We start from the raw sequence: 20,000 nt of genomic DNA, 5'->3' as shown, positions 1-20,000 counted from the left end.
TTTTGTACTGGAGAACGAGGCCAGAAAGGCTAATTTAAATTTAAACAAAAGAATATTAATCCGGCAGCCATTTGTGAAAGTAGTGTATGAGTATCTGTAAAGTACTGTGATTCACGAACACAATGGGCTCCCTTGGCATTGCGTAAGAGAATAGAATATAGAAGCTTGTTCTAGGAGACCATAGAAACCAACCAGGTATTTGTTTGATAGATAGATGTTAAAAATTTGTTTCAAAGCAAGTGGTCCTCTAATTTTCTTAATTGTTTGCTTTCAAGCTTTCGCCAATATTGCATTTCTCAGAGATATATACCACGGATCACAATAGAAAGAGCGCAATGTCAAAGCGGTCCTTGCAATGTTTCTCGATAAACAACAACTGAGCAGCGCTGATTGCTTTCAGCAAATGGACCATGAAAACACTTTAAGGTAAGGCTGAAATACCGGTTAACATCTAGATGTCTAGGCTATCGTCAGAAAAATTGTGGTCAAGCTTGTAGCGTATTGAATGCACAGTACCATATTTTCTTCTCGATTTGGTATTTCTGTTGAAAGAATTTAAAAAAACAGAACTACACGGGAGAATAACACGGTTAACTGTTATGGATGTAGTTCAGATTGCGCAAGCGGTCAGCGGAGAGGGAGAATTCAGTATAATACTATGGACAAGAGTCGGGCTCCCCAGTTATGTTGAAGGAAGACCTTAGTGATCACAGGAAAACTCAGGAGCTCATTTTGTAGGAGAATGTAGGAATCTGACGAAGATAATGAAAGTCGCAAAGGCCAGTTGCTGCTCTTGCCCATTAGTGGATTGCAAAATGTAGAATTTCAGGACCCTGGGAAAGTTACCAACAAACCACGAATGCTGCAATTAAGTAGTAATTATCCGCCTTAAGGCGAGTAAAATGGTATAAGAAATGCAGGCTTGAAGCAACTTACGATGCTTCCGGTGTCCACTGGGACAGGACCTCCAAGACTGATGTATCTCGTGATTGCAGCCAACGAGTCGTCACGCCAAATGAAAACAGAAAGCATTTTTGAAAAATTTTCTTTTTGGAGCAAATCATTTGCATTTTGTATTGCTGGAAAAAGGCACAATTACAAAACCAGTTAATCCTTCTTAGCTCTTATAAAGAAACTTCGGTGGGAAAAACTGGTATCACGAAGACTTTGCTTACTAAAATTTAAAACGACCTTCAATGACAGATGTATAACAATTAAGAACGAGTCTCTTTAAGAATCAAACATCTTTGGAAACGAACATTTTCAACCCCCCTTTCAAATTTTGCATGTAGTTAGGCAATCAGAGGGGATGCACAAAAAATGCCCTTTTAAAGGTTGCAGCACTCTTGTTGTCACGGTAACAACGGCTGCTTGTTCGAGGCTTGGGGCCTCATTTTCATAAAAAAAAGACATCGCAAAAAAGTGTAAAATGTTTATTTCTATATCTCAAGCTAAATACAATATTACAAATTGGTACTTCTAGCATACATAGAGAGATCATTCGTTTTTACTTTGATATATTCAATTTTCCCTGGGAGTGAATTTGAACACACCAATAAATTATTTGTCTCGGTACACTTTCGGTCATTTTTGGTTGTAGGGTAACAAAGGGAAAACGTTTCTCTGAATTTCCTCAAAAGTACACGGATTCTTAAAACTACGCACTTAGTTGGCAATAATATTCTAGTTTTTAAATAAGTAAAAATCTCTGCGGGCCGGCCTCTACTTTTCATGGTGGCAATTCGCGAACGAAGCTCAGAAATCGGATATTGCATAAATTTCATGGGAATTCGAGCAATCCGAAATCCTCTGAAGATACACTGTTGTGCTTGTCTGTCATTTGAAACATGTTAACGTCGGCTGATCTACACGAAGCTATCCTAACACGGTCACTTATCATAAAAATGTACGTTATCACGATGGCGTGACGCTGTATTTCTCCGTGAAGTTTTCATCAGATCGTTCCAAAGAAGACGAGAAATGGACATTTTTCGATATTTCAGCAGATTTCCGAGCATTTTGAAATAAAACAACCAAAAAAAGAAAGAGGAAAACCTTGACTGGGAGGCAGCGTTTCGAGGCAGCCTGGCCGCGGCAGCGTTTCGGACTCGCAATCCACCACTCCCGGGTTTGAGTCCCGCCCTGACCACTTCCTGGATTTGTTTCATAGTAGCTCCGTGTTCAAATCCTCGGCCACGCTTGTAAATAGCCAACTGGTTTGCCTCCAGCCAGTTGGGATTCTTAAAAATGTTATGTTCAATTTGAATTATTTGTTTCAGTTATTTATCGAGGGCCACAAGTTCATTAGTTGAATTACTGTCATGGGTTACCTTCCTTAAATAAAGTTGTTATTATTATTATAATTACTATTATTATCATTATTATTATTATTATTATTATTATTATTATTATTGAACGCTCGCAAACATTGAGGGTGAGAGTATAAATATCGCAACTTGTCAGCGGTAGTACTACATGTAAACCCAGTTGCAACAATAGCAGTTTGTACGACATATGCAACTCTTTACAAAGAGCGGGCCCGGGCAGTTGTCATTTCCGGGTGACAGGAACTGAGATATTTCGAATCATCTGAAAATTGTAAGAAAACTGTCAGAACATTTGCATAAGATATGATAACGAGAGACTTATCACCACCGCAGTGCAATCGAGTCAGTCAATATTTCCTTCTGTGTCTTGATCAAGAAAAAAAAACAAAACAAAGCTCGAAATTAAAGATTTAATGAAATCAAAGTGTCATAATTCCACCTTTCAAACTACTCGCTATCCTCACGTAAATCGCAACTCGTAACTGGGATGAAACTCCCCATGGTTAAGACGTGATCTGGATTGCTTCAGGTCCTTCAGGAAAAAGAACAGCGATTTCATCACGATTATTTTCCACAAGTTTTTCCCGGATATCTTTTACAAGCTTATAGAAAGATGAATATAACGCAATCTCCCGGTGATTTACACGACAGGAAGTCAAAGGTCTCTTTCATTTCCTCCTGAGGCGGCTGGCTCACCAGAAAGAAAAATTAAAGGAGATCGTTCGGTCTAATAAAGTTAGTCTGTGGAGATTATCGTGCTAATAACTGAGAAAATTGTGCCCGTTGGTTCATCAGTGACAAATCTGTACTCCTCGGTCCATGCGACACCAAAACAAGAACCTTTGTAATTTTGTAGGCACTTACTATAACATTCTATTATCAAGAAAAAGAAATCTCAAGGCTCAAAGCCAAAAAAGTGTTCAAGCATAGGAAAATGACTGTGATGAAATCCCTGTTCCATTTGCTGTACTGCTGGGATACTGAGACTAGGTTTACACTTGAGGAAATTGTTCCGGATTCGTGATGAATCCGAAACGTTTTAGTACCGGATTGATTTTGCCGTTCACACGAAAGTGGACGAATCCGAAATAAAAACTCCCCTGTTTGGTCGTGTCTCCGGAGATTTTGAATCCGGAATTTAAAGTAGGAACTTTGAATCCGATAACTTTTGAATCCGGAAAGTTTTGTCGTGTAAACGCTTTTTTCTCGAATCCGGATATTATTTCCGTCTGCAATCTTTTGATTTTGCGCTGAAACCAAAATGGAGGATCTGGTGCTAACATTGCTGGCGGTCTCCGGTCGCCTAATCTTGTTGCAGGTTCAGGCGATAAATTTTATCATGTGTACTGCAGTATTTCAGAGGAAACGCAAATCATTATTGAAAGGAAGTTTAACGTCAGCCACTAGATGGCTTGGCATCTGTCCAGCTCGAATTTGCCTCAGTGGCATCTGGATCTACTCTAGCCATTTTGGGGGAAGCATTTTCACTTTGTCGATCGAACGACGAAACAACACTGGGCTTGGTAACCATTCCATTTCGAATGTTCCCGGAGTTGTCGTTGTGTGTAAACGGTCAGGAATCCGAACATTCTTTCAGTGTAAACGCCTACGAATACTCCAAAATTGATGAATCCGGAAAGATTTTCCAATCCGGAAAACTCTCCTCTAGTGGAAACCTAGTCTGAGTTGTTCAAAATTTCCACTTTGGGATAGTTTTCGCGCAAATGGTACAAATTGCTATTGTTGCAACTGGGTTTTACATGTAGCACTACCGCTGACAAGTTGCGATTTATTTTCTCACTCTCAGGGTTTACAAACGCGCGTTTAATCAAGATTTTCCTCTTTTTATAAGTTGTTTTTACTTCAGAATGCGCGGAAATCTGCTGAAATATCGAAAAACGTCCATTTCTCGTCTTCTTTGGGACAATGCGGTCTCCTTACCACATGTGTGAAGGCGTTCTTACATCCATGGTTCTAACTCAGCGAAGCTGTCGTTTCTGATTAAGGTGTACATGCAATTTCTTCCTCTATTGTTAGTACGAGTCCGAAATTTTATCATCTACACGGTGTGTGGTAAGCAGTGAATTGAAAACGTATTCTGGAAAATTTCCAACAGAACTTTAACTTAATTAGGGGATGTTAGATCTTGTAGAGACCCTTTTCAAAAGACGAAATTTTTCACGGAGAAATTTGTTTGATAGATTTCAATTCATTTTTTACAAACGTACTTTAGCTAATTTTTTTCAAAAGAAGTTTCAAAACAATCGAAAACTGAAGGGAACTCAAATAAAGTGTTAATTGCTTCTAGAAATTTGGATCAAGTAGGCGATTTTCTATGGAATAATACCTGTGAATATATTAGAAAAATAAACAATGAACATTGAGAAATCTTTCTTCACCCTTATTGTTCATTCTCTAAAGTTAACATTTAATTCACAGAATGAAAAACACGATTCAATGGGTATGTATCCAAGACCGGCTAATCTTCGAATTATGTCAGTAACGCTTGAAAAGAAATGTAACGGATTTTATCTCGTCAGCTTACAAAATACATCGCCATAACTCAATCTCACAGAATCGTTTAGTTTAAAAGTATACACATTTAATTACCTTCACCACACTCGTTCTTCACAATGCACGTCATTTAATGAATTATTTACCTTGACCACACTCGTCATTTTTGTATGACTTGCAAACGTATCTCCAGCAGAGCTTTTGATAACAAAAACAATGATTCGCACACGTGGACCCCGCGATGGCTATTCAGGGATGTTCAATGGTTCGTGTTATTAGCGGTTAATTCGCCGAACGTTTAACAATTTGGCGTTCAGAAATCATCCATTTTAACGACTTTCTAGATGTTCAAAACAAACTTTGCGATAAAAAACCAGCAACCTGTTGTAAAACTTGAGCAAAAAGTGGCTTTTACAGCATACGCCATTTGGAACATGGATACAGGGTATACGTGGTTTGATATCAGTATTTACGTGCATATGACCTCGTGTAATTTGTTTCATATATATAAACATTTGATCACCGTAGAGCTGATTCGCGAAAAAAAAACTGCCGTTACTAACAAAGTGAAGCGGGGGCAATTTCTAAGATTGGTAGAAATGCATTAAAAAGTAATTCGGTTTTCATCATTCCAAATAAGATTGAACACAAAATTATTGTTCTGTAACATTTGACAAAATGCATATTCTTAAAAAAAAAACTTTGTAAACAGAGTTTGCTGTGCTCCGTTTCTTAAATGTTTAAAACTGTCTGTAAAATTGATTTTCTTGGCATTTATGAGTTACGAGGAGTGGTGTATAATCAATTGATATGAAACTGAGGAAAAATTCATCCGCTATATCCGATCCATTGGTTTTATAACTAGTGGCGATGCCATTCTACATCGAGGCTCATATTTTGATGTATTCTCACCCTAAGTTAGCGTGTCTTAAGTGAAATGCTTCAAGCGGGATAATGAGCAAGTTTAATACTTTAATCTTTCATCAAGCGCTGACCAAAACATCAGACAAACTTAAAAAAAAAAAAAAAAAGAAAATCAATGAACAAGCAGTAACAATTCATTATTTAGGAGCAACTTCAGCTAACTTTGTACAAAACTTTTCTCGTTCATTTAAAGTACCTCAGTCTAATTAGAGATAAAGAAAGACCATAAAGCAGCTAAACAACTGTCGCCTTCTTCTGAGAAAAATTATACCTCTCTCTACATTAATGAGGTATTTTCCTCGAATGGAAACCTTTCACGGTCTTTTCAATGAACTTATATCTTCGTTAAACATCTTTAAGTTACCCGTCCCTTCACCATTGACCACAAGCACTTATTAATTTAGCATATTTTCTCTGGAACACTTAGATTAGTTTCGAACCTCCGCCAAATTGATCCGAGCCAATCTCGCGTATTTTAAATAATACGTCTATAAAAAGGCAAGTTTGAAAGCGGATCATTTTTCAGATTTACCCCAAAAGACCGCATGTTCTGGTCCATCACTAAAAGCTTTCCGACCCACATGCAGCTCTAACTTTTGAGCCGACACTTTGAATATGGCGTATTTCCAGGTTAGCATTTAAGCATCCAAGAAAATTTTCCGCCTCAAAATGTATGTTGTTTTAAGGTCACATAGCTAAGACAGAAATTCGAATGTAAATGCTGGGCAATTGTGATCTTTGGGTAAGCAATTTTATGTCTCATTCCGCGCTGTAAGAGACTGTCTTTAGTTTTGAGCGGGTAAATTGAATTGGAAGTTTTTATAACTCTTTACTTTCCTGAAGGGATGATTAAATTTAACAGACACGGCTCCTCGAAAAAAGGTAGTATTCTAGAAATACAAAGAATGATTTTGTATTGATCGCCACTGAGTAAGCTGAGAACTTGCCGGTTTCATGTTCAATTCTCACCGAAAATGTTCAAACAAAAGCGTGCACATAATGGACTTTCGAGAGGTGGTTGTAATTAACGCATACACAGACTAAATGAGACAGGGCTTTTTATTAATAATAAATCAGAAACTATTCACAACAGAGGTAATTCAAAAATTGAACTTAAATTCAAAGGGAACTTGAACACCGGATTACCTTTTTTTAATATTTCATAATTTAACTCCACTTAAAGCGACTGGAAATAAGTAACATCGGCTTTGGGAAGGGCCATCCGCATGAACTATACAGATTTTGATGTATTTGCCACATTTGCGGCTCAACGTACCAAAAACAAAGCCATTAGAAAGTATCTTAAACAATGCAATATTGAGTTTTAAGAGATAAATTTATTCCAAAGTTGTCCTTTGTGATGATATAATTAGCATAGAGAACACCTGCCATATCAATGTTTATTTCTCAGCCACGCTAAACGCTAGAGCTCGCTATCTTTGCATGTTCTTAAAAGTGATCACCCGTAAAGATCGCAGAGACAACCAAGCAAAAGACCATTCGTAAGATTTTCGCTAACCTCCGCTACCATCAAGGAGATGCAAATGATTTAAAACCAACTTTTAAATTGTTATCTCTCACAACCGCTTTCGAAAGCGTCTTGGAAGCAAAAGTTATATATCTAATTTGAAAGGCAAATCGAAATGGACAGCATGTTTCAGTGTTTACAAAACTTTCATTAGCGAATTGTAAGCCTTTTTGGTTTCGCTTCTAACCTGAATGTTTCTAAACCGCAACCTTTTTTCGATGGATTGTGAGGAAAGAAACTTAAAGTTTAAAAGAAATTTTGATTGGGAGCTCATGGGGTTTTGAAGTATCTTTTAGGAAGCCTCATAGTCATGAAAATAGGGTAGATTATTTCCAAGACTATTTTTAACAGGCCTGTTTTTCAGCAGGATTCCACGTGCGACTTTGTTTTGTCTTATAAAATGAATTCGTAATGACAACTTTAGATCATCCTTAAAAACAATTACATATGAAATCAGGCTGCTTTTTGACAGCACTTAGATTGAGCAGCCAATCAAATCGATGTAAAACGATCCCGTTTTCTTTTTAAAATGCTGACTTATGAAACGCACGCGGCGCCACTCTAAACCGCGTCTACAGCGCTTATGTGATTGGTTAAATCTAATGATCGTTTTGAATAGAAACAATCGGACCACATGTCCGAAGCTTCTCCTTAAAGCAATTTTTCAATGAGCCTTTCAAACTTATTCACAGTGGCTATGATAAGTGACAAGACTGCATTTGAAAAGCTTTGCGACAGCTGCCGTCGGTGGTGAATGGCGGGTATAATTGTAGGTCCATGCACGCATTAGTTTAAGTCTCCCAATCTCAGGTGCCGACGTGCTATTGTTGGAGTCAGAACCCGTACACTTCATTCACAAAGTTAATCACCCCGATCGAAACAAGTGCAAAATCTCACTACTGGCGGTCGCGGTCACAAGAAGTCGGAGAGCTCAGGGTAAATTCGTTAAAAAGAGTCTCCAAATTCCTCACGCTAATTTAAAACTGACTCACGAGTCGCTGCCTTGAAACAATGGGAGACGAGATGTTGAGCGTGTTTTACAGTGGAGATATTTTTGCCGGCCACAGTAAGATAAGCGCTCGGGAGGTAGCGAACCTCACGGCAAGCTTCGACGAAAAGAGCGAATTTCGCCTTTTCAGGGATTATTTTGGACTCATAAGACTTGTACAGAATGCCGAGTTGAACGGTAAAGGAACTGCAGGGATAGACAGTTTGTATGACTTTACCTACACCAAAAGATCTCGTGTAGACAGCGTGGGATCGGATCACTCTCTAACGAGCTCGGGTTCTGGTGGAAATCCAGACATTGAACTGTGCATTGAAACGTCAAAAGCGCCAGGATCATCTCTCGCGCCCGGTGCGCCAACCAGAAACGTTTCCAAACGGAACGCCGAAAACAACAGCGAAGTCGCCAATCGCAACCGAAAAAACCGCGAAAGTAAGAAGAACAGAAACGCGAACGTGTGCGTATTTTGCAGAAATAACGGAGAAAGCAAAAAGGTCTATTCAAGCCACGTTCTGAAGGATGCAGAGGGAAACACTACATGTCCAATTCTCAGAGCATACACATGTCCTCTTTGCAAAGCATCCGGGGACCAGTCGCACACCATCAAGTACTGCCCAAAAAACAAAAGCTCTGCAAAGCAGCCGCCGCAGAATACTCCACTGACTCAAACCATTTGAATAAAGAACTGTTGCAGCACATGTAAATCTGAAAAAAAAAAAAGGTTACACGCAGCAGATGAACTCATTTGATTTGTCGCCGCTGGCGAATAACGAACAACAGCACTTGAGAAAAGGCGGGTATGAAAAGACTAATGCTTAGAAACTGTAGCCTCTAAATTGTGGTAAAATAATTTAGATATATGAATTATAGAACGAAATATTAAAATCTATTTAAGTATTGCAGATTGTTTAGGTTTTTAAAGCGAATATTCCACAGTACGTATCTTGCTCTTGATCACTTTCTTTGAGCGTTATAGTATTTTTTAGAGGTTTTGTAACATCTTTCATAAATTGTTTCTTAAATGGGATAAACCTGTATTGCCCGGTGATGCTCAAAGATATTCATATAACTTAGCTGACTTTGTCAGCAATTTTTGGGGCGATTGCTCCCATGTTTATGGTGTGACCAAACATTGTATAACAAAAATTGACCACTGTATTCGGCGCGTCAAAATTTTAAGTTATATAAAATTAATATGTGTACAGGACCGATAATGCTTAAACTCGAACTGTGCGAGTCAGTTAATCCTGTTCCTAATTTTTTAATCGACAGAAAGTCATGAATTTCTAGCCGAGAAAATATACCGAATTTGGGCAGAGAAACACACGATTTCGCCTTGTTTCTTTCTACCTCTATATCTACTCAACTTTATGATTGCTTGGGCTATTCCAAATTACAAAATAAATTCAGAAGTCTTAATCCGCAAACAAGGAAATTGCTAAAGAAAGTAATCTTAATCACTTAGTGGGCGCCCTCTGAAATTTAAAGCTTGGTTTTTGAGGTTTGAACACAATACCTCAGGTCCAAGTAAAACTCAGATTCTCCTTGATAATGATTCTTTGTGATAGAGAGGGGCTAAAAACTTGAATTGATAAAATAGTGTGCTAATGTTATTAACCAACTCCATGCGGAACATTATCCATGCAATAAAATTGAATTGTTTTCAAATACTGTCCGTGTTGACTTAAAGCAACTTGAATTTTATTCAAATTGGATGTAACATGTCTATTTTCCAGCCTTTCGCGTTTTTTTTTTTTCTATTTTCAATTTTGCGGAAAGAGCTGTACATAAGTCCTCCTCAAAGTATAGCATAAAACGAAAATGCCTTCCTTATTGTTGTTATTTTATATTCTTCAGAGATCACGAAACTGAGAAAAATCGAATCTCATTATCAAAACTCAAAGCTGACAGATGAGCAGTGTTTTGGCACGGTCTCTTGAATCAAAGGATTCCTGCGTCGAAGTTTCGTATCGACAGTTCAAACAAAAAGAAGAAAATTATTTTATTCATCAGTTAATTGACAACCAACATTTGAAACCTGGAGGTTTAGAAATCGATCGATTTCACATGAAAAATTTGACAGCCAAACCAAAATGATGTGAGGTTGTTTTAGAAAAGTTTCACACCAAATAGAAGCCTAAGTGGTATGGATAACTGGTGTTCAGTTTCATCCATGGCGCTGATCGACAGATTGCTAGCTTAGTCGCCCCAAAGAAGCAAAAACTTCGTCGGATTTGTCTGAAATATGAACAATTTGTCATTTTAGAAAACGAAGCAAAATTGTTTCGCAAAATTATTACCAAAACATCTTTCGGGTCACGAACTAGAAGTGTTGCATGGCGAAGGTCTGTTATAATCCAATACGTTTTCAAGCTATGGAGCTAGAGTTAAAATATTTGTCATTATGTTTCAGGATTTTTGCTTTTGATGTTCATAAGAGAGGGAGAGAGATTTCTTTTTAGCGTGCGAGCTGTAATGCGTTCATTTTGATTGGTTATGCGCTTGGCCGACTATAAGGAACCGTAGCTTTATTAAATTTGAATAAACGCAGCATGTTGTAACAATAAGACACGAAAATGCTCAGTAGGTATAAGAAAAACACGAAATCGCTTTTCGCACTTATATAAGAGCGCGAAATTGACTTGACTAAGGTCAACAGAGAATACACCATAAAAAATCAACAAATTGGCACGGGTTTTACTTAGAATGAAAATATTGACCACGTTATAATGGACCGGGAAAAATTAAATTTGTAAATGTTATAGAAAATGCCTTACTCGCTTTGACAAGAAAACAAGTTTAAGACCTTGAAATTAATGGAACATTTTAGAGTGCTTGAAACGAAGAAAAAAGATTTTAATGATTACAGTTTTAGCGTTTGGAAGGGTTATGTTAATGTTATTCTTTTGCTTTTACAGTAAAATTGTAAATTGCAATCTTTCGTAATAAAGTATGTATCTCATTGCCCATTTCACTATTGAAAATGGGTTTGGATTAAATTTGTTTGGTGAATCTTTTCATTTACATATCAGCACGGTATAAATGTTCAAGGAAACATGGAAATTTATTGTCTGCACAAAACAACCGCGCTAAATGCATGGCGAGATATTGTTCAAGAAAATTAGGAAACCAGCGTTTATAGGTACTTAGAGGCTGACAAAAAAGATAACGCCGGTTAGCTCCCGGTTGGTGGTATTGTTTATGATTGAATTTGTGACAACACAGTTAGTTTCGTGAAAAACATAGGAAGGAAAGAAGAGAATTACCATTCGTAAATTGTCGGCCCGATTTACGTATCTCGCGTGGAAAAAAATAGCGCGTTCAAAGAATCGAAATCTAACTTGATAGCAAAAATAAAGTGCGGTAACTAGGTTATGGATAGCCACTAAATTGGATGAAAAATATGCAGAAACTTCTTATTTCAATTCGGAGCTTACGTTAGAAAGCAAAACCCGATAGTGAATGCACTCTCGAATATTACTGTTATTATATCACATCCATTTTGCGCACTCTGTGTTGTCAGATCACGAAAGTTCGCCAACCTTTCAGCATCAATTTAGCTCGCAACAGTAAAGTTTAAAATATTTACGCTTCTTTGTAAAATGACAGGTTTCATGGTGATATATGATCACAACTCGTCCGTTAAAAGAGTGGCTTTTTGGCTGTCAGTTTTAGAGAAAACACCTGTCATCTGGAACTTAAATAAATATCGCATCTTAATTTCCTTCTAGAACATTTCTGTGATGAAAAGTGTGCTTGAAATTTGTTATCTCGCCGACAAGCGTAAATCAATGTTGCAGATATACATCTTTCGGGAAAGAGAATATTCATTTCCTAATTGGGTGAAACTTTTTCTGCAATTTTTTAACAAATGTACAGTTGATGATATCTCTCCAGTCTGACTACTGTGTATGGTTGCAAAGTCGGTAGCCGGCGTAGAGCACATCAAAAGACTTAAGATAAATGCAATATTTTTCATCCTTTGAAAGCTGCCTCGAACGTTTAATTTTTAACGGGAAACAAGAAAATGAATGGTATATGTATAGAAAGGAAATTCTTTTGTTTTCATCGGAGGTTCGCAGGAAACAGCAGTCTTTTACCCTAAGGAAAAACTGGAACTTTTGTCCCTATTGCGAAAACAGAGACAATAGGCGGGACATAGAGATTTCAACTCAGTAATAAGTAAAGGTGTTAAATCAGTTTGCAAAAAACATTCACAAGATCCCCTCATTTTCAGCATTTCTTTCCATTTATACTCTGCTCAAACTAATATTTTGGTCATTTAAGCATTAAAAAGAAGCCAGCAAACCGTTTATTGTCTTGAAAAACAAACTACTGAAATATTCATTACTGCAGGTGTCACAAAATGCTAAATAATTTGGTTGTGGTTGCCTCCCAAACATAACCGGTATAATCTTGCAGTATTTTTCCCAAACATTTATTTCTAACTTGGAAAGTATGAACTCTTGCTTTTTATGATATCTATAAATAAACAGGCACATGATACTAATTTTGTGAACGATACATACAACTGGTTCTTTAGGTTTCTTTTTTTTTTTTTTTTTTCTTTTTCTTTTTCTTTTTTTTTTTTTTTTCAATACAAACAATGCCTCTAGGTGTTAAAACCAAATTATTGAACCTTTGTTGATCTCATAGGGTGGTTTGGTTAGTTTCAAGCGGTATCCCTGAAAGAGTTAATGATATCAACAACCTTTACAGCTTTTCGTTTTTTACAGTTTTATGGCTGTTTTTTAAAAAGAAAACTAGACCATATTTCACAGCAAACTTGGCGCGCATAAGTTTACTGACACAATTTCGGTTGTCACTTTTATCCCTAGAGGAAACGTCCCCATGAATTGATTTGCATATTAAAACTGATTCGCTGTTCGTACTTAAAAAGCTTGAATAGCTATAGAAAACTTTAAAACCATAAACCCTTCTTGCATTTTGGGGGAAAATGTTGCATTTGGAGATCTTGAGCTTGAGAACAGAGTATTCGCAACATATCTACTGTCAGAGACGTAACGGGATAAATTTATAATACATATTCAAAGTTGATTAAAACAACAGCACCTTCGATTCGAAAATTTCTTGGTCAAAATGTTTCGTAAAAGAGATTTAGCATAAAAGCTGGATTAAAATACTAAAAAAGTCTTGACTTTAGTTATATTAGTCGATACGCTCGTTGAATTTTTCTCAGGAAACCTTGAGGCACAATCACTGGTGAATAATTCCATACAGACTCAAGTTCAAAGCCTTTATTGAGACACCTGATAGTAACAAGCTGCGAGCTTATCTAAATATGAATAAAGGATGACAGTTTCAAAGAAACTGTGGTGCTGCGTCGGTGGGGGTAACAAGGTAATAGGTTATATCAAGTAAGTTGAAATAGTAAATTGGCCACCGTAGCAAGTTAAAAAGCTAACGTTTCGAGCGTTAGCCCTTCGTCAGAGCGAATGAACTAAATATGACCTGCACTCTCAGGCACCTTTACTTTATTGACCACCAATCTCTATCGGCTTTCTGCACATGGCAACGTCACGAGTCCGCAAGTCCTTGGCATGAAAATGGCCATTGTAATTTTTTGTTTTAGCGTGGCTACCCCAAACTCTTGCCAACATTCAAACACGAAATAGCCTCGAGTGATTTGTTATTGACTTTAAGAATCCATGTTCACTCATAGATCATCTTTACAGGAAGTCAGCGTCATCCTATAATCCCACCCCTGTTTTGAAAACCGACCCTGAAACCGTCAAGATGAAGCTAGAGGGCAGGCAATCTACGATTGGTACTTCTTTCTCCGCTGAAAACAATGAGTACAGGTGCAACGAGTTAAAGAGAGGCTAACCACTCACAGCCTCTTTCAGCTGCCATATCCGATTTGCTGTTGTCAAGGAAAATCGGCTTTTTCACCGTGACTCAGAGGTCTCGGAGGGGTATAGCAATGTGTCTGATTTTCGCACGTTTTGTAGATGCGATATTGATAGTTTGCACTCGTAGATATGCGAAGCAAAGGAGCGAGTTACGTGAGGATCTGATATGCTAAAATGTGGCCCCATGAGTCTGGGAGAGAATACATCTTATTAAAGATTGCGGACCGATCATTAAATACGACGGACCAACTGGAGACGACGTTTGTGGGGATAACGGATAATTTTGTACCGAACATGTAACGCGGAATAACCAATCGATCAAAATTTGAACTACTAATGATTACTCATTTCTAGGGCGGTAGGAATTAAATACAAAGATTGTTTACCAACCTGAGACTTTCGAGACCGTATTTCCTCGAATAAGCGCCCACGTTCAAATGATTACCCTTCCCCTAATAAAAACCCAACCCCAAAGGCCATAAAATAAAACAAGCGCCCCTCCTACCTCACTTTCCTGAAATACGAGGAAAACCTGTTTCAATCACCACTTCATTTGTCAATTTTTAAGCTTCAACGACAGCGGCATTTGTATGGCTTTGTAGTTTCGTAACAGGTGCCCCCTTATTTAGCACCCTCCTTCCATTTAGCGCCCCTCCTTTCAGCCAAAATTTTGAGTAAGCACCGGGGGCACTTACTCGAGGATAAGCAGTATTCTAATTAAATTATACACAGCGTATCCATGTGTACATCATACTGTCTATTTTAGTATTAAGATGGCTGTAAATACAGGCTAAGCACACGTGTATACATTGTTCTCTATGAAAGAAAATTTCTCTCCTCTTTAACAACACTAGTGAATTGTATATTTTTATTTATACGACAATCATAGATCAAAAGAGGCAAGGATACATTTAGGGATCTCGTGGCTTGGGAAACTATCGAGGAAATTTGTCTTCTTCTGTCTTCTGTCTGGAGATTTTAAAAAGATAAGTCGGCAAAAATAAAAAACCTTTTCCTCAGTGAGTGCCCCTTTGATTTCCAGTCGCAGTGTTCATTTCACTCTCTTTCTGCGACAAGGTATACTTGAGGATTGGGGTTTGATTTTTGAGATGGGGTCATGACAAAGGCCGGAAACTTCACTGTTTTATCACATCTTGCATAGCCTCACTATCTGGTATCTGCAGCTCACTGAATAACACGCCCTCACCAACTCAACTTTCCTTATTGTTACCCTATTAACAGATTACGATCCTCTCTCAGCCTTACCAGTTGCTGTAATGTTTTTCAGCATGTATACGAACTGTTCAAATCTCTTCAAGCAAGGACAATTGGGATCTTTTGCTTTTAATCAGTCGCGACAGTTTCGACACTCGATACAAATTATCCAATTCTATTTCAGCCTCTCTACTCTCAATCAACATCACGTTCAAAATTTCTTCAAATTTATATCCAAAAAGTCAACTTTTTAACGCATATCCCTGTAACGATTCCTTTGAAAAAATATTTTCCTATTCAGCGTTCAAGCTAAAAATGACCTCCTCTCTTCCTCTCTTTTTTGACTTTTTTACTCACCTAATGACGAAATAACTTGTCAAAGCAGTTTATGGTACTGTAGAGTGATGTGCTCGAAAACAGATTCTCTGTATCTCTGTTTTCTGTGATAGAAGACTTTCGTGAAAGTTTTTCCTAGGATTTCAGCTCGGCATAGTTTTCTTTGTCCCAGGTACAATTCAAATTTCAACATTTAATATAGGTTATTGACCAGGCGTGAGGTCAAGATTGGCCGAGTTCTTATTTGTGTTTAAAATCGCAAAAAAAAAAGGTTGATATCCAGCCACCTTGGCAGAAAAAGCTTGGTCAATAAAGGATTTAGTATAAAGCAAAAAGATTTTGCTTTAATATGCATAAACAATACTTGATTATTTCGAGGGCTGGGAAAGAAAGCCAACCGTGTTTGAAGCCCAATAAACCCACGAGGGTCGTTTATGTTTTCCTTATCAGTTTGACCGTCCTCTGCCACTTTTTACGACTTCAACCCTAGCATTGTATGAAGTTACACATTTTCAGTGTTAGTCCGCTCCACGCACTTTTTTTCTGCCCGGGATCAAAGCGGGCAATCTCGAGCGGGCAATCTCGAGCGGGCAATCTCGAGCGGGCAATCTCGAGCGGGCAATCTTCAGCGGGCAAGATGGGCCCATCTTGCCTGTTCGGGTAGCCAATTAGAACACAGGATTCGCTTCATAATGCCCGCAGGTGGTACCAGCTACATGATAAATAAAGTTCCCGCCTTCTGCCTCCAGTGGTTCCTTTTCTTGTGTTTGAATCTCAAGCTGTGATTGGTGTATCGGAGAATTCGATGCTTTATAATAAGAGAAAATACTTATTTATCCTAACATTTATTATTTATTTTGTTTTCCTGTAGTGATTTGAAATATCCTTTGCGTTCATTGTCTTAACCGCTGCATGGGCTAAATTAACGATTTTATTCTAAGTAGCTCAATTGTAATCCGTTAATACATAAGGAGAGTAATAATAATGGAATGTTGAAACACAATTCAGCAATATTAGATTAGAAATAAAAACCATTCCATCGCAAGATCCAATTTGTGCAAGGACACGTTGCAGTAAAAATAGAAGTTGAATCAGTATTGAGGTTATTCTGACGAGAGGATTTTGATGCAGTTTTCAAATATATCGGAAACTACCACCACTGGAAATGTTATTTAGTTACTCAATAGCCTGCCATATTATATCGGCCAACTCTTCCTTATCCTTCTATATGACTGTACATGCATACATCAGACCTTATATTAATACTATTTACAGTCGGTTAATGTTCCTAGTTTTACCAAAACAGTTTCTTATGGCCATTGGAAAAGAACAGCGGTCAAATGAATTACTCCTTGTAAACTCCAAAGAGTAATGCGACCGCGAAAATGTCGCCCTTACTGTATGTTGTAGAAGCAAAGTTATCTACTGTGTGATCCCAGAGACACTGGCTAGCTACTCTCATACCTTGACCGTTAACCGAGCCAATATGCACCAAACAAATTAGCTTACAGCGTTCAAAATTCAGCCATTTTACCCTTTGTTTGATATCTTCGCAGACTTGTGTAGTAAGCGCGCGACATTTCACTGAATCATACCCGTTCAGTGCGTCAAGGCTCTCTTCAAAAGCTTCATCCATGATTTTCTTGACAACTTGAGGTCGAAATTTTCTGTCGGCTTGCGGTGCCATTCGATAGGTCGGTAAGATTTCACTTTCCTTGTTCTTCGAGGCCGCAGTGTCTATGGGGTCGAGCCTTGGAGATACACTGCTAGATACTTTGCGACCGCTAGAAGAATACAGGAATGGCGTCGCTATACTGGATGGCTTCCTTCGGTCGCTCCTGTCAGGAGAAAACCTGTTGACACCAGAATGTTGGGACGCGTTTGTTGATGATCTTCGCTTTCTTTCTGTTTCTCCTTGCGCGGAAGATACAGACAACGAAGGTGGCCGATGTTCTACGGTGTTGATGCGGTGGGATTGACAATCCATGACTTTATAACCAATAAAATTGACAATAAATCTGGCTCACAGCAGCACTTAGGCGGTATGTGACATCCCTTCGATTATTATAAACTCAATCCACTATTTTTGACTTAAAGGTGGATCTTCGCTACGAGACGTTGATTAGCCGGCACAAGAATGAGCGAAAACAACCTTTCGCGGCGATGATCTTTCGTCAGCACTTAAAACTCTGATAAGATTATCGGTTTTATCTACATAAACTTTTCTTTCCGTTGCTAAGCGATATAAATGAAGAGTCAACTCTTCCTCTCTTTAAATGAATGTTTACTCAGTTTGAGTAAACCATCCAGTGAATATTGTGCATAAGGTTTCATGTATACATAATATGCAGATGTATTTAACATGACGGGCTCACTCTCTCTATCTCAATCGTCTTATCTCTGTCTCAAAAACAAAAGCAAAACAAACCTTACTTATAGATGGTGGCAGTAATTGACCAAGTGCGCCATGCTGTTCAGTTTATGCTGGATATTTTCATCATTTGACTAGAAGTTTCCCAAGTTTCGGAATAAAGACTAAATGCAAAACATCTCAAATACTGTTTACTTAGCGTGGGTGAAGGACCGTCTAGGCTGACAAAAGATATGAATATTAAGACGGAGACTCGACATGGACAAAAGATATTGTGAATGCTTCAATTAAATGGAAATTGCCAAGCGATTTTTATCTGAGTCGCTTAAAAACCATAATCAGGGCGAGACCAATAGTATTAACAAAAGGTTCGCAATTATAGCTGAACAAAAAAAAATTTCGTTGTCATTATGATTTGCCTAATTAGACGCCCTAACTGTTTTTCCCATTTTAAATTAAAATCCTCGACACGCAGATGGAATCTTTTGATGGAAACTGCCCAACTACAGCTCAGAAGCTCCTGTGACTGTGAAAAAGCAAAGATAATCCATAATCCTTGAAGGAGCAGACGACGCCTGTTGAATTGACATCTAATAGCCTCCAATTACACGTGAATCTAAATAATTCTATTGAGGTCTTTAATCTATTCAGGAAGTGCGTCCTTGTCTGAAAAAAAACTGAACAAAAGCAGTTTTTTTGTAAGCTCTCGTCATGATTAGAATAATAAACGCTGTGGCACTAATTGTTGTACTGTACATTGTCACAAAGCAATCTCATTTACTCACTTAAGAACAGTACGCACGCCATTTCCGGTGTCCCCTATTTCAGACAGTTTTAGAACTTTCCAGGCGGATACCACAGTGGGATAAAAGCCTCTCTAAGGCTCCCTGTGACCGCTGGCTCACATAAAACTTATCTTGTAATTAAAAATAAGTGAGTAATCCTCTACAACAGTTTGAAGACAAGCTTGGCACAAGATCGAACAGTTGTATACCTTTTAAACTAGAGGTGAGCTACAAAAATAAAGATCCTCACATTCAACGGATTTGATACCTGATCCAAATTTTCTATTGAATAATAAATGAATTTTACTGTAAAAAGACAAATTGTTAGGAGGTAAAGTCACTGCTGATTGAATATCTCTCCGCGCCATGTTTAACTCCTTTGTCCCTTCTCCAGGCTTTACCCCTTCATTCAAAATGATTTCTACTGATAGTAAGCCTCTGGATGAAATTCATAAATATTTAATAAGGAATTGTCATATTGACATAATCTTCGAAAAATTAAACAGTTAACTTATATTCCATTCACACCAAAGCTTAAACATGTCCTAAAATGGATTCAAATAGTTTTCTTCACTGGAAGCTGCATAAACTGATTTTTGTCGACTCTAAAGTTAGCACATTGAAAGTACTAGTTAGTGATTGATTGAATCCTATGGAGAATTCAGTTTTTCAATTCTCTGTCTCTGATTTTCATTCGGTTAAGTCCGGTTTAACAAAACACGTTTTGCTGGTTTTGCTAGTTAGTGATTGATTGAATCCTATTGGAGAATTCAGTTTTTCAATTCTCTGTCTCTGATTTTCATTCGGTTAAGCCCGGTTTAACAAAACACGTTTTGCTGGTTTTGCTAGTTAGTGATTGATTGAATCCTATTAGAGAATTCAGTTTTTCAATTCTCTGTCTCTGATTTTCATTCGGTTAAGCCCGGTTTAACAAAACACGTTTTGCTGGTGTGAATGGGATATTAGTCTCCCGAAAGCAACTAGTTGGTAGACGAGGTAGTAAGTCTAAGGGTTGGCGCCCTAGACTATGGATCGGAGCATTGTGATTTAAGTCCAAGCCGGGGTCATTGCTTTGTGGCTTTGATCAATCAAAGTTTCTTTAGTTTAACGGTGCCAATAGC

At 37.9% G+C, this 20,000-nt stretch overlaps 2 protein-coding genes and 1 long non-coding RNA gene across 3 annotated transcripts; 2 read left to right on the top strand and 1 right to left on the bottom strand.

Moving 5' to 3' along the window:
* The first annotated feature begins 3,653 nt into the window (after positions 1 to 3,653).
* LOC148720086 (uncharacterized) lies at positions 3,654 to 15,192 on the top strand. Its single transcript, XR_015993149.1, has 2 exons — positions 3,654 to 6,395; positions 13,983 to 15,192. It is a non-coding gene; the product is annotated as an uncharacterized LOC148720086 (long non-coding RNA).
* LOC111326789 (uncharacterized) lies at positions 6,857 to 9,967 on the top strand. The gene has a single exon (XM_022930859.2). It carries the CDS (start codon positions 8,305 to 8,307, stop codon positions 8,974 to 8,976), a length of 672 nt encoding a protein of 223 aa, XP_022786594.2. The 5' UTR covers positions 6,857 to 8,304; the 3' UTR covers positions 8,977 to 9,967.
* Positions 15,193 to 16,552: 1,360 nt separating the features above from the next.
* On the bottom strand, positions 16,553 to 18,139 carry LOC111326790 (dynein light chain Tctex-type protein 2B). Its single transcript, XM_022930860.2, has one exon. The coding sequence runs from the start codon at positions 17,708 to 17,710 to the stop codon at positions 17,069 to 17,071; it is 642 nt and encodes a 213-aa protein (XP_022786595.2). The 5' UTR covers positions 17,711 to 18,139; the 3' UTR covers positions 16,553 to 17,068.
* Between the last annotated feature and the right edge of the window lie 1,861 nt (positions 18,140 to 20,000).

The sequence above is a fragment of the Stylophora pistillata genome, chromosome 11 (assembly GCF_964205215.1).
Source record: "Stylophora pistillata chromosome 11, jaStyPist1.2, whole genome shotgun sequence".
Lineage (NCBI taxonomy): Eukaryota > Metazoa > Cnidaria > Anthozoa > Scleractinia > Pocilloporidae > Stylophora > Stylophora pistillata.
Note: the sequence above shows the minus strand (reverse complement) of the source record. Positions and strands in the feature narration are given on the sequence as shown.

Excerpts from the sequence above, each read along its gene's own strand:
- LOC111326789 (XM_022930859.2), top strand. The coding sequence starts at position 8,305 with ATGGGAGACGAGATGTTGAGCGTGTTTTACAGTGGAGATATTTTTGCC.
- LOC111326790 (XM_022930860.2), bottom strand. The coding sequence starts at position 17,710 with ATGGATTGTCAATCCCACCGCATCAACACCGTAGAACATCGGCCACCT.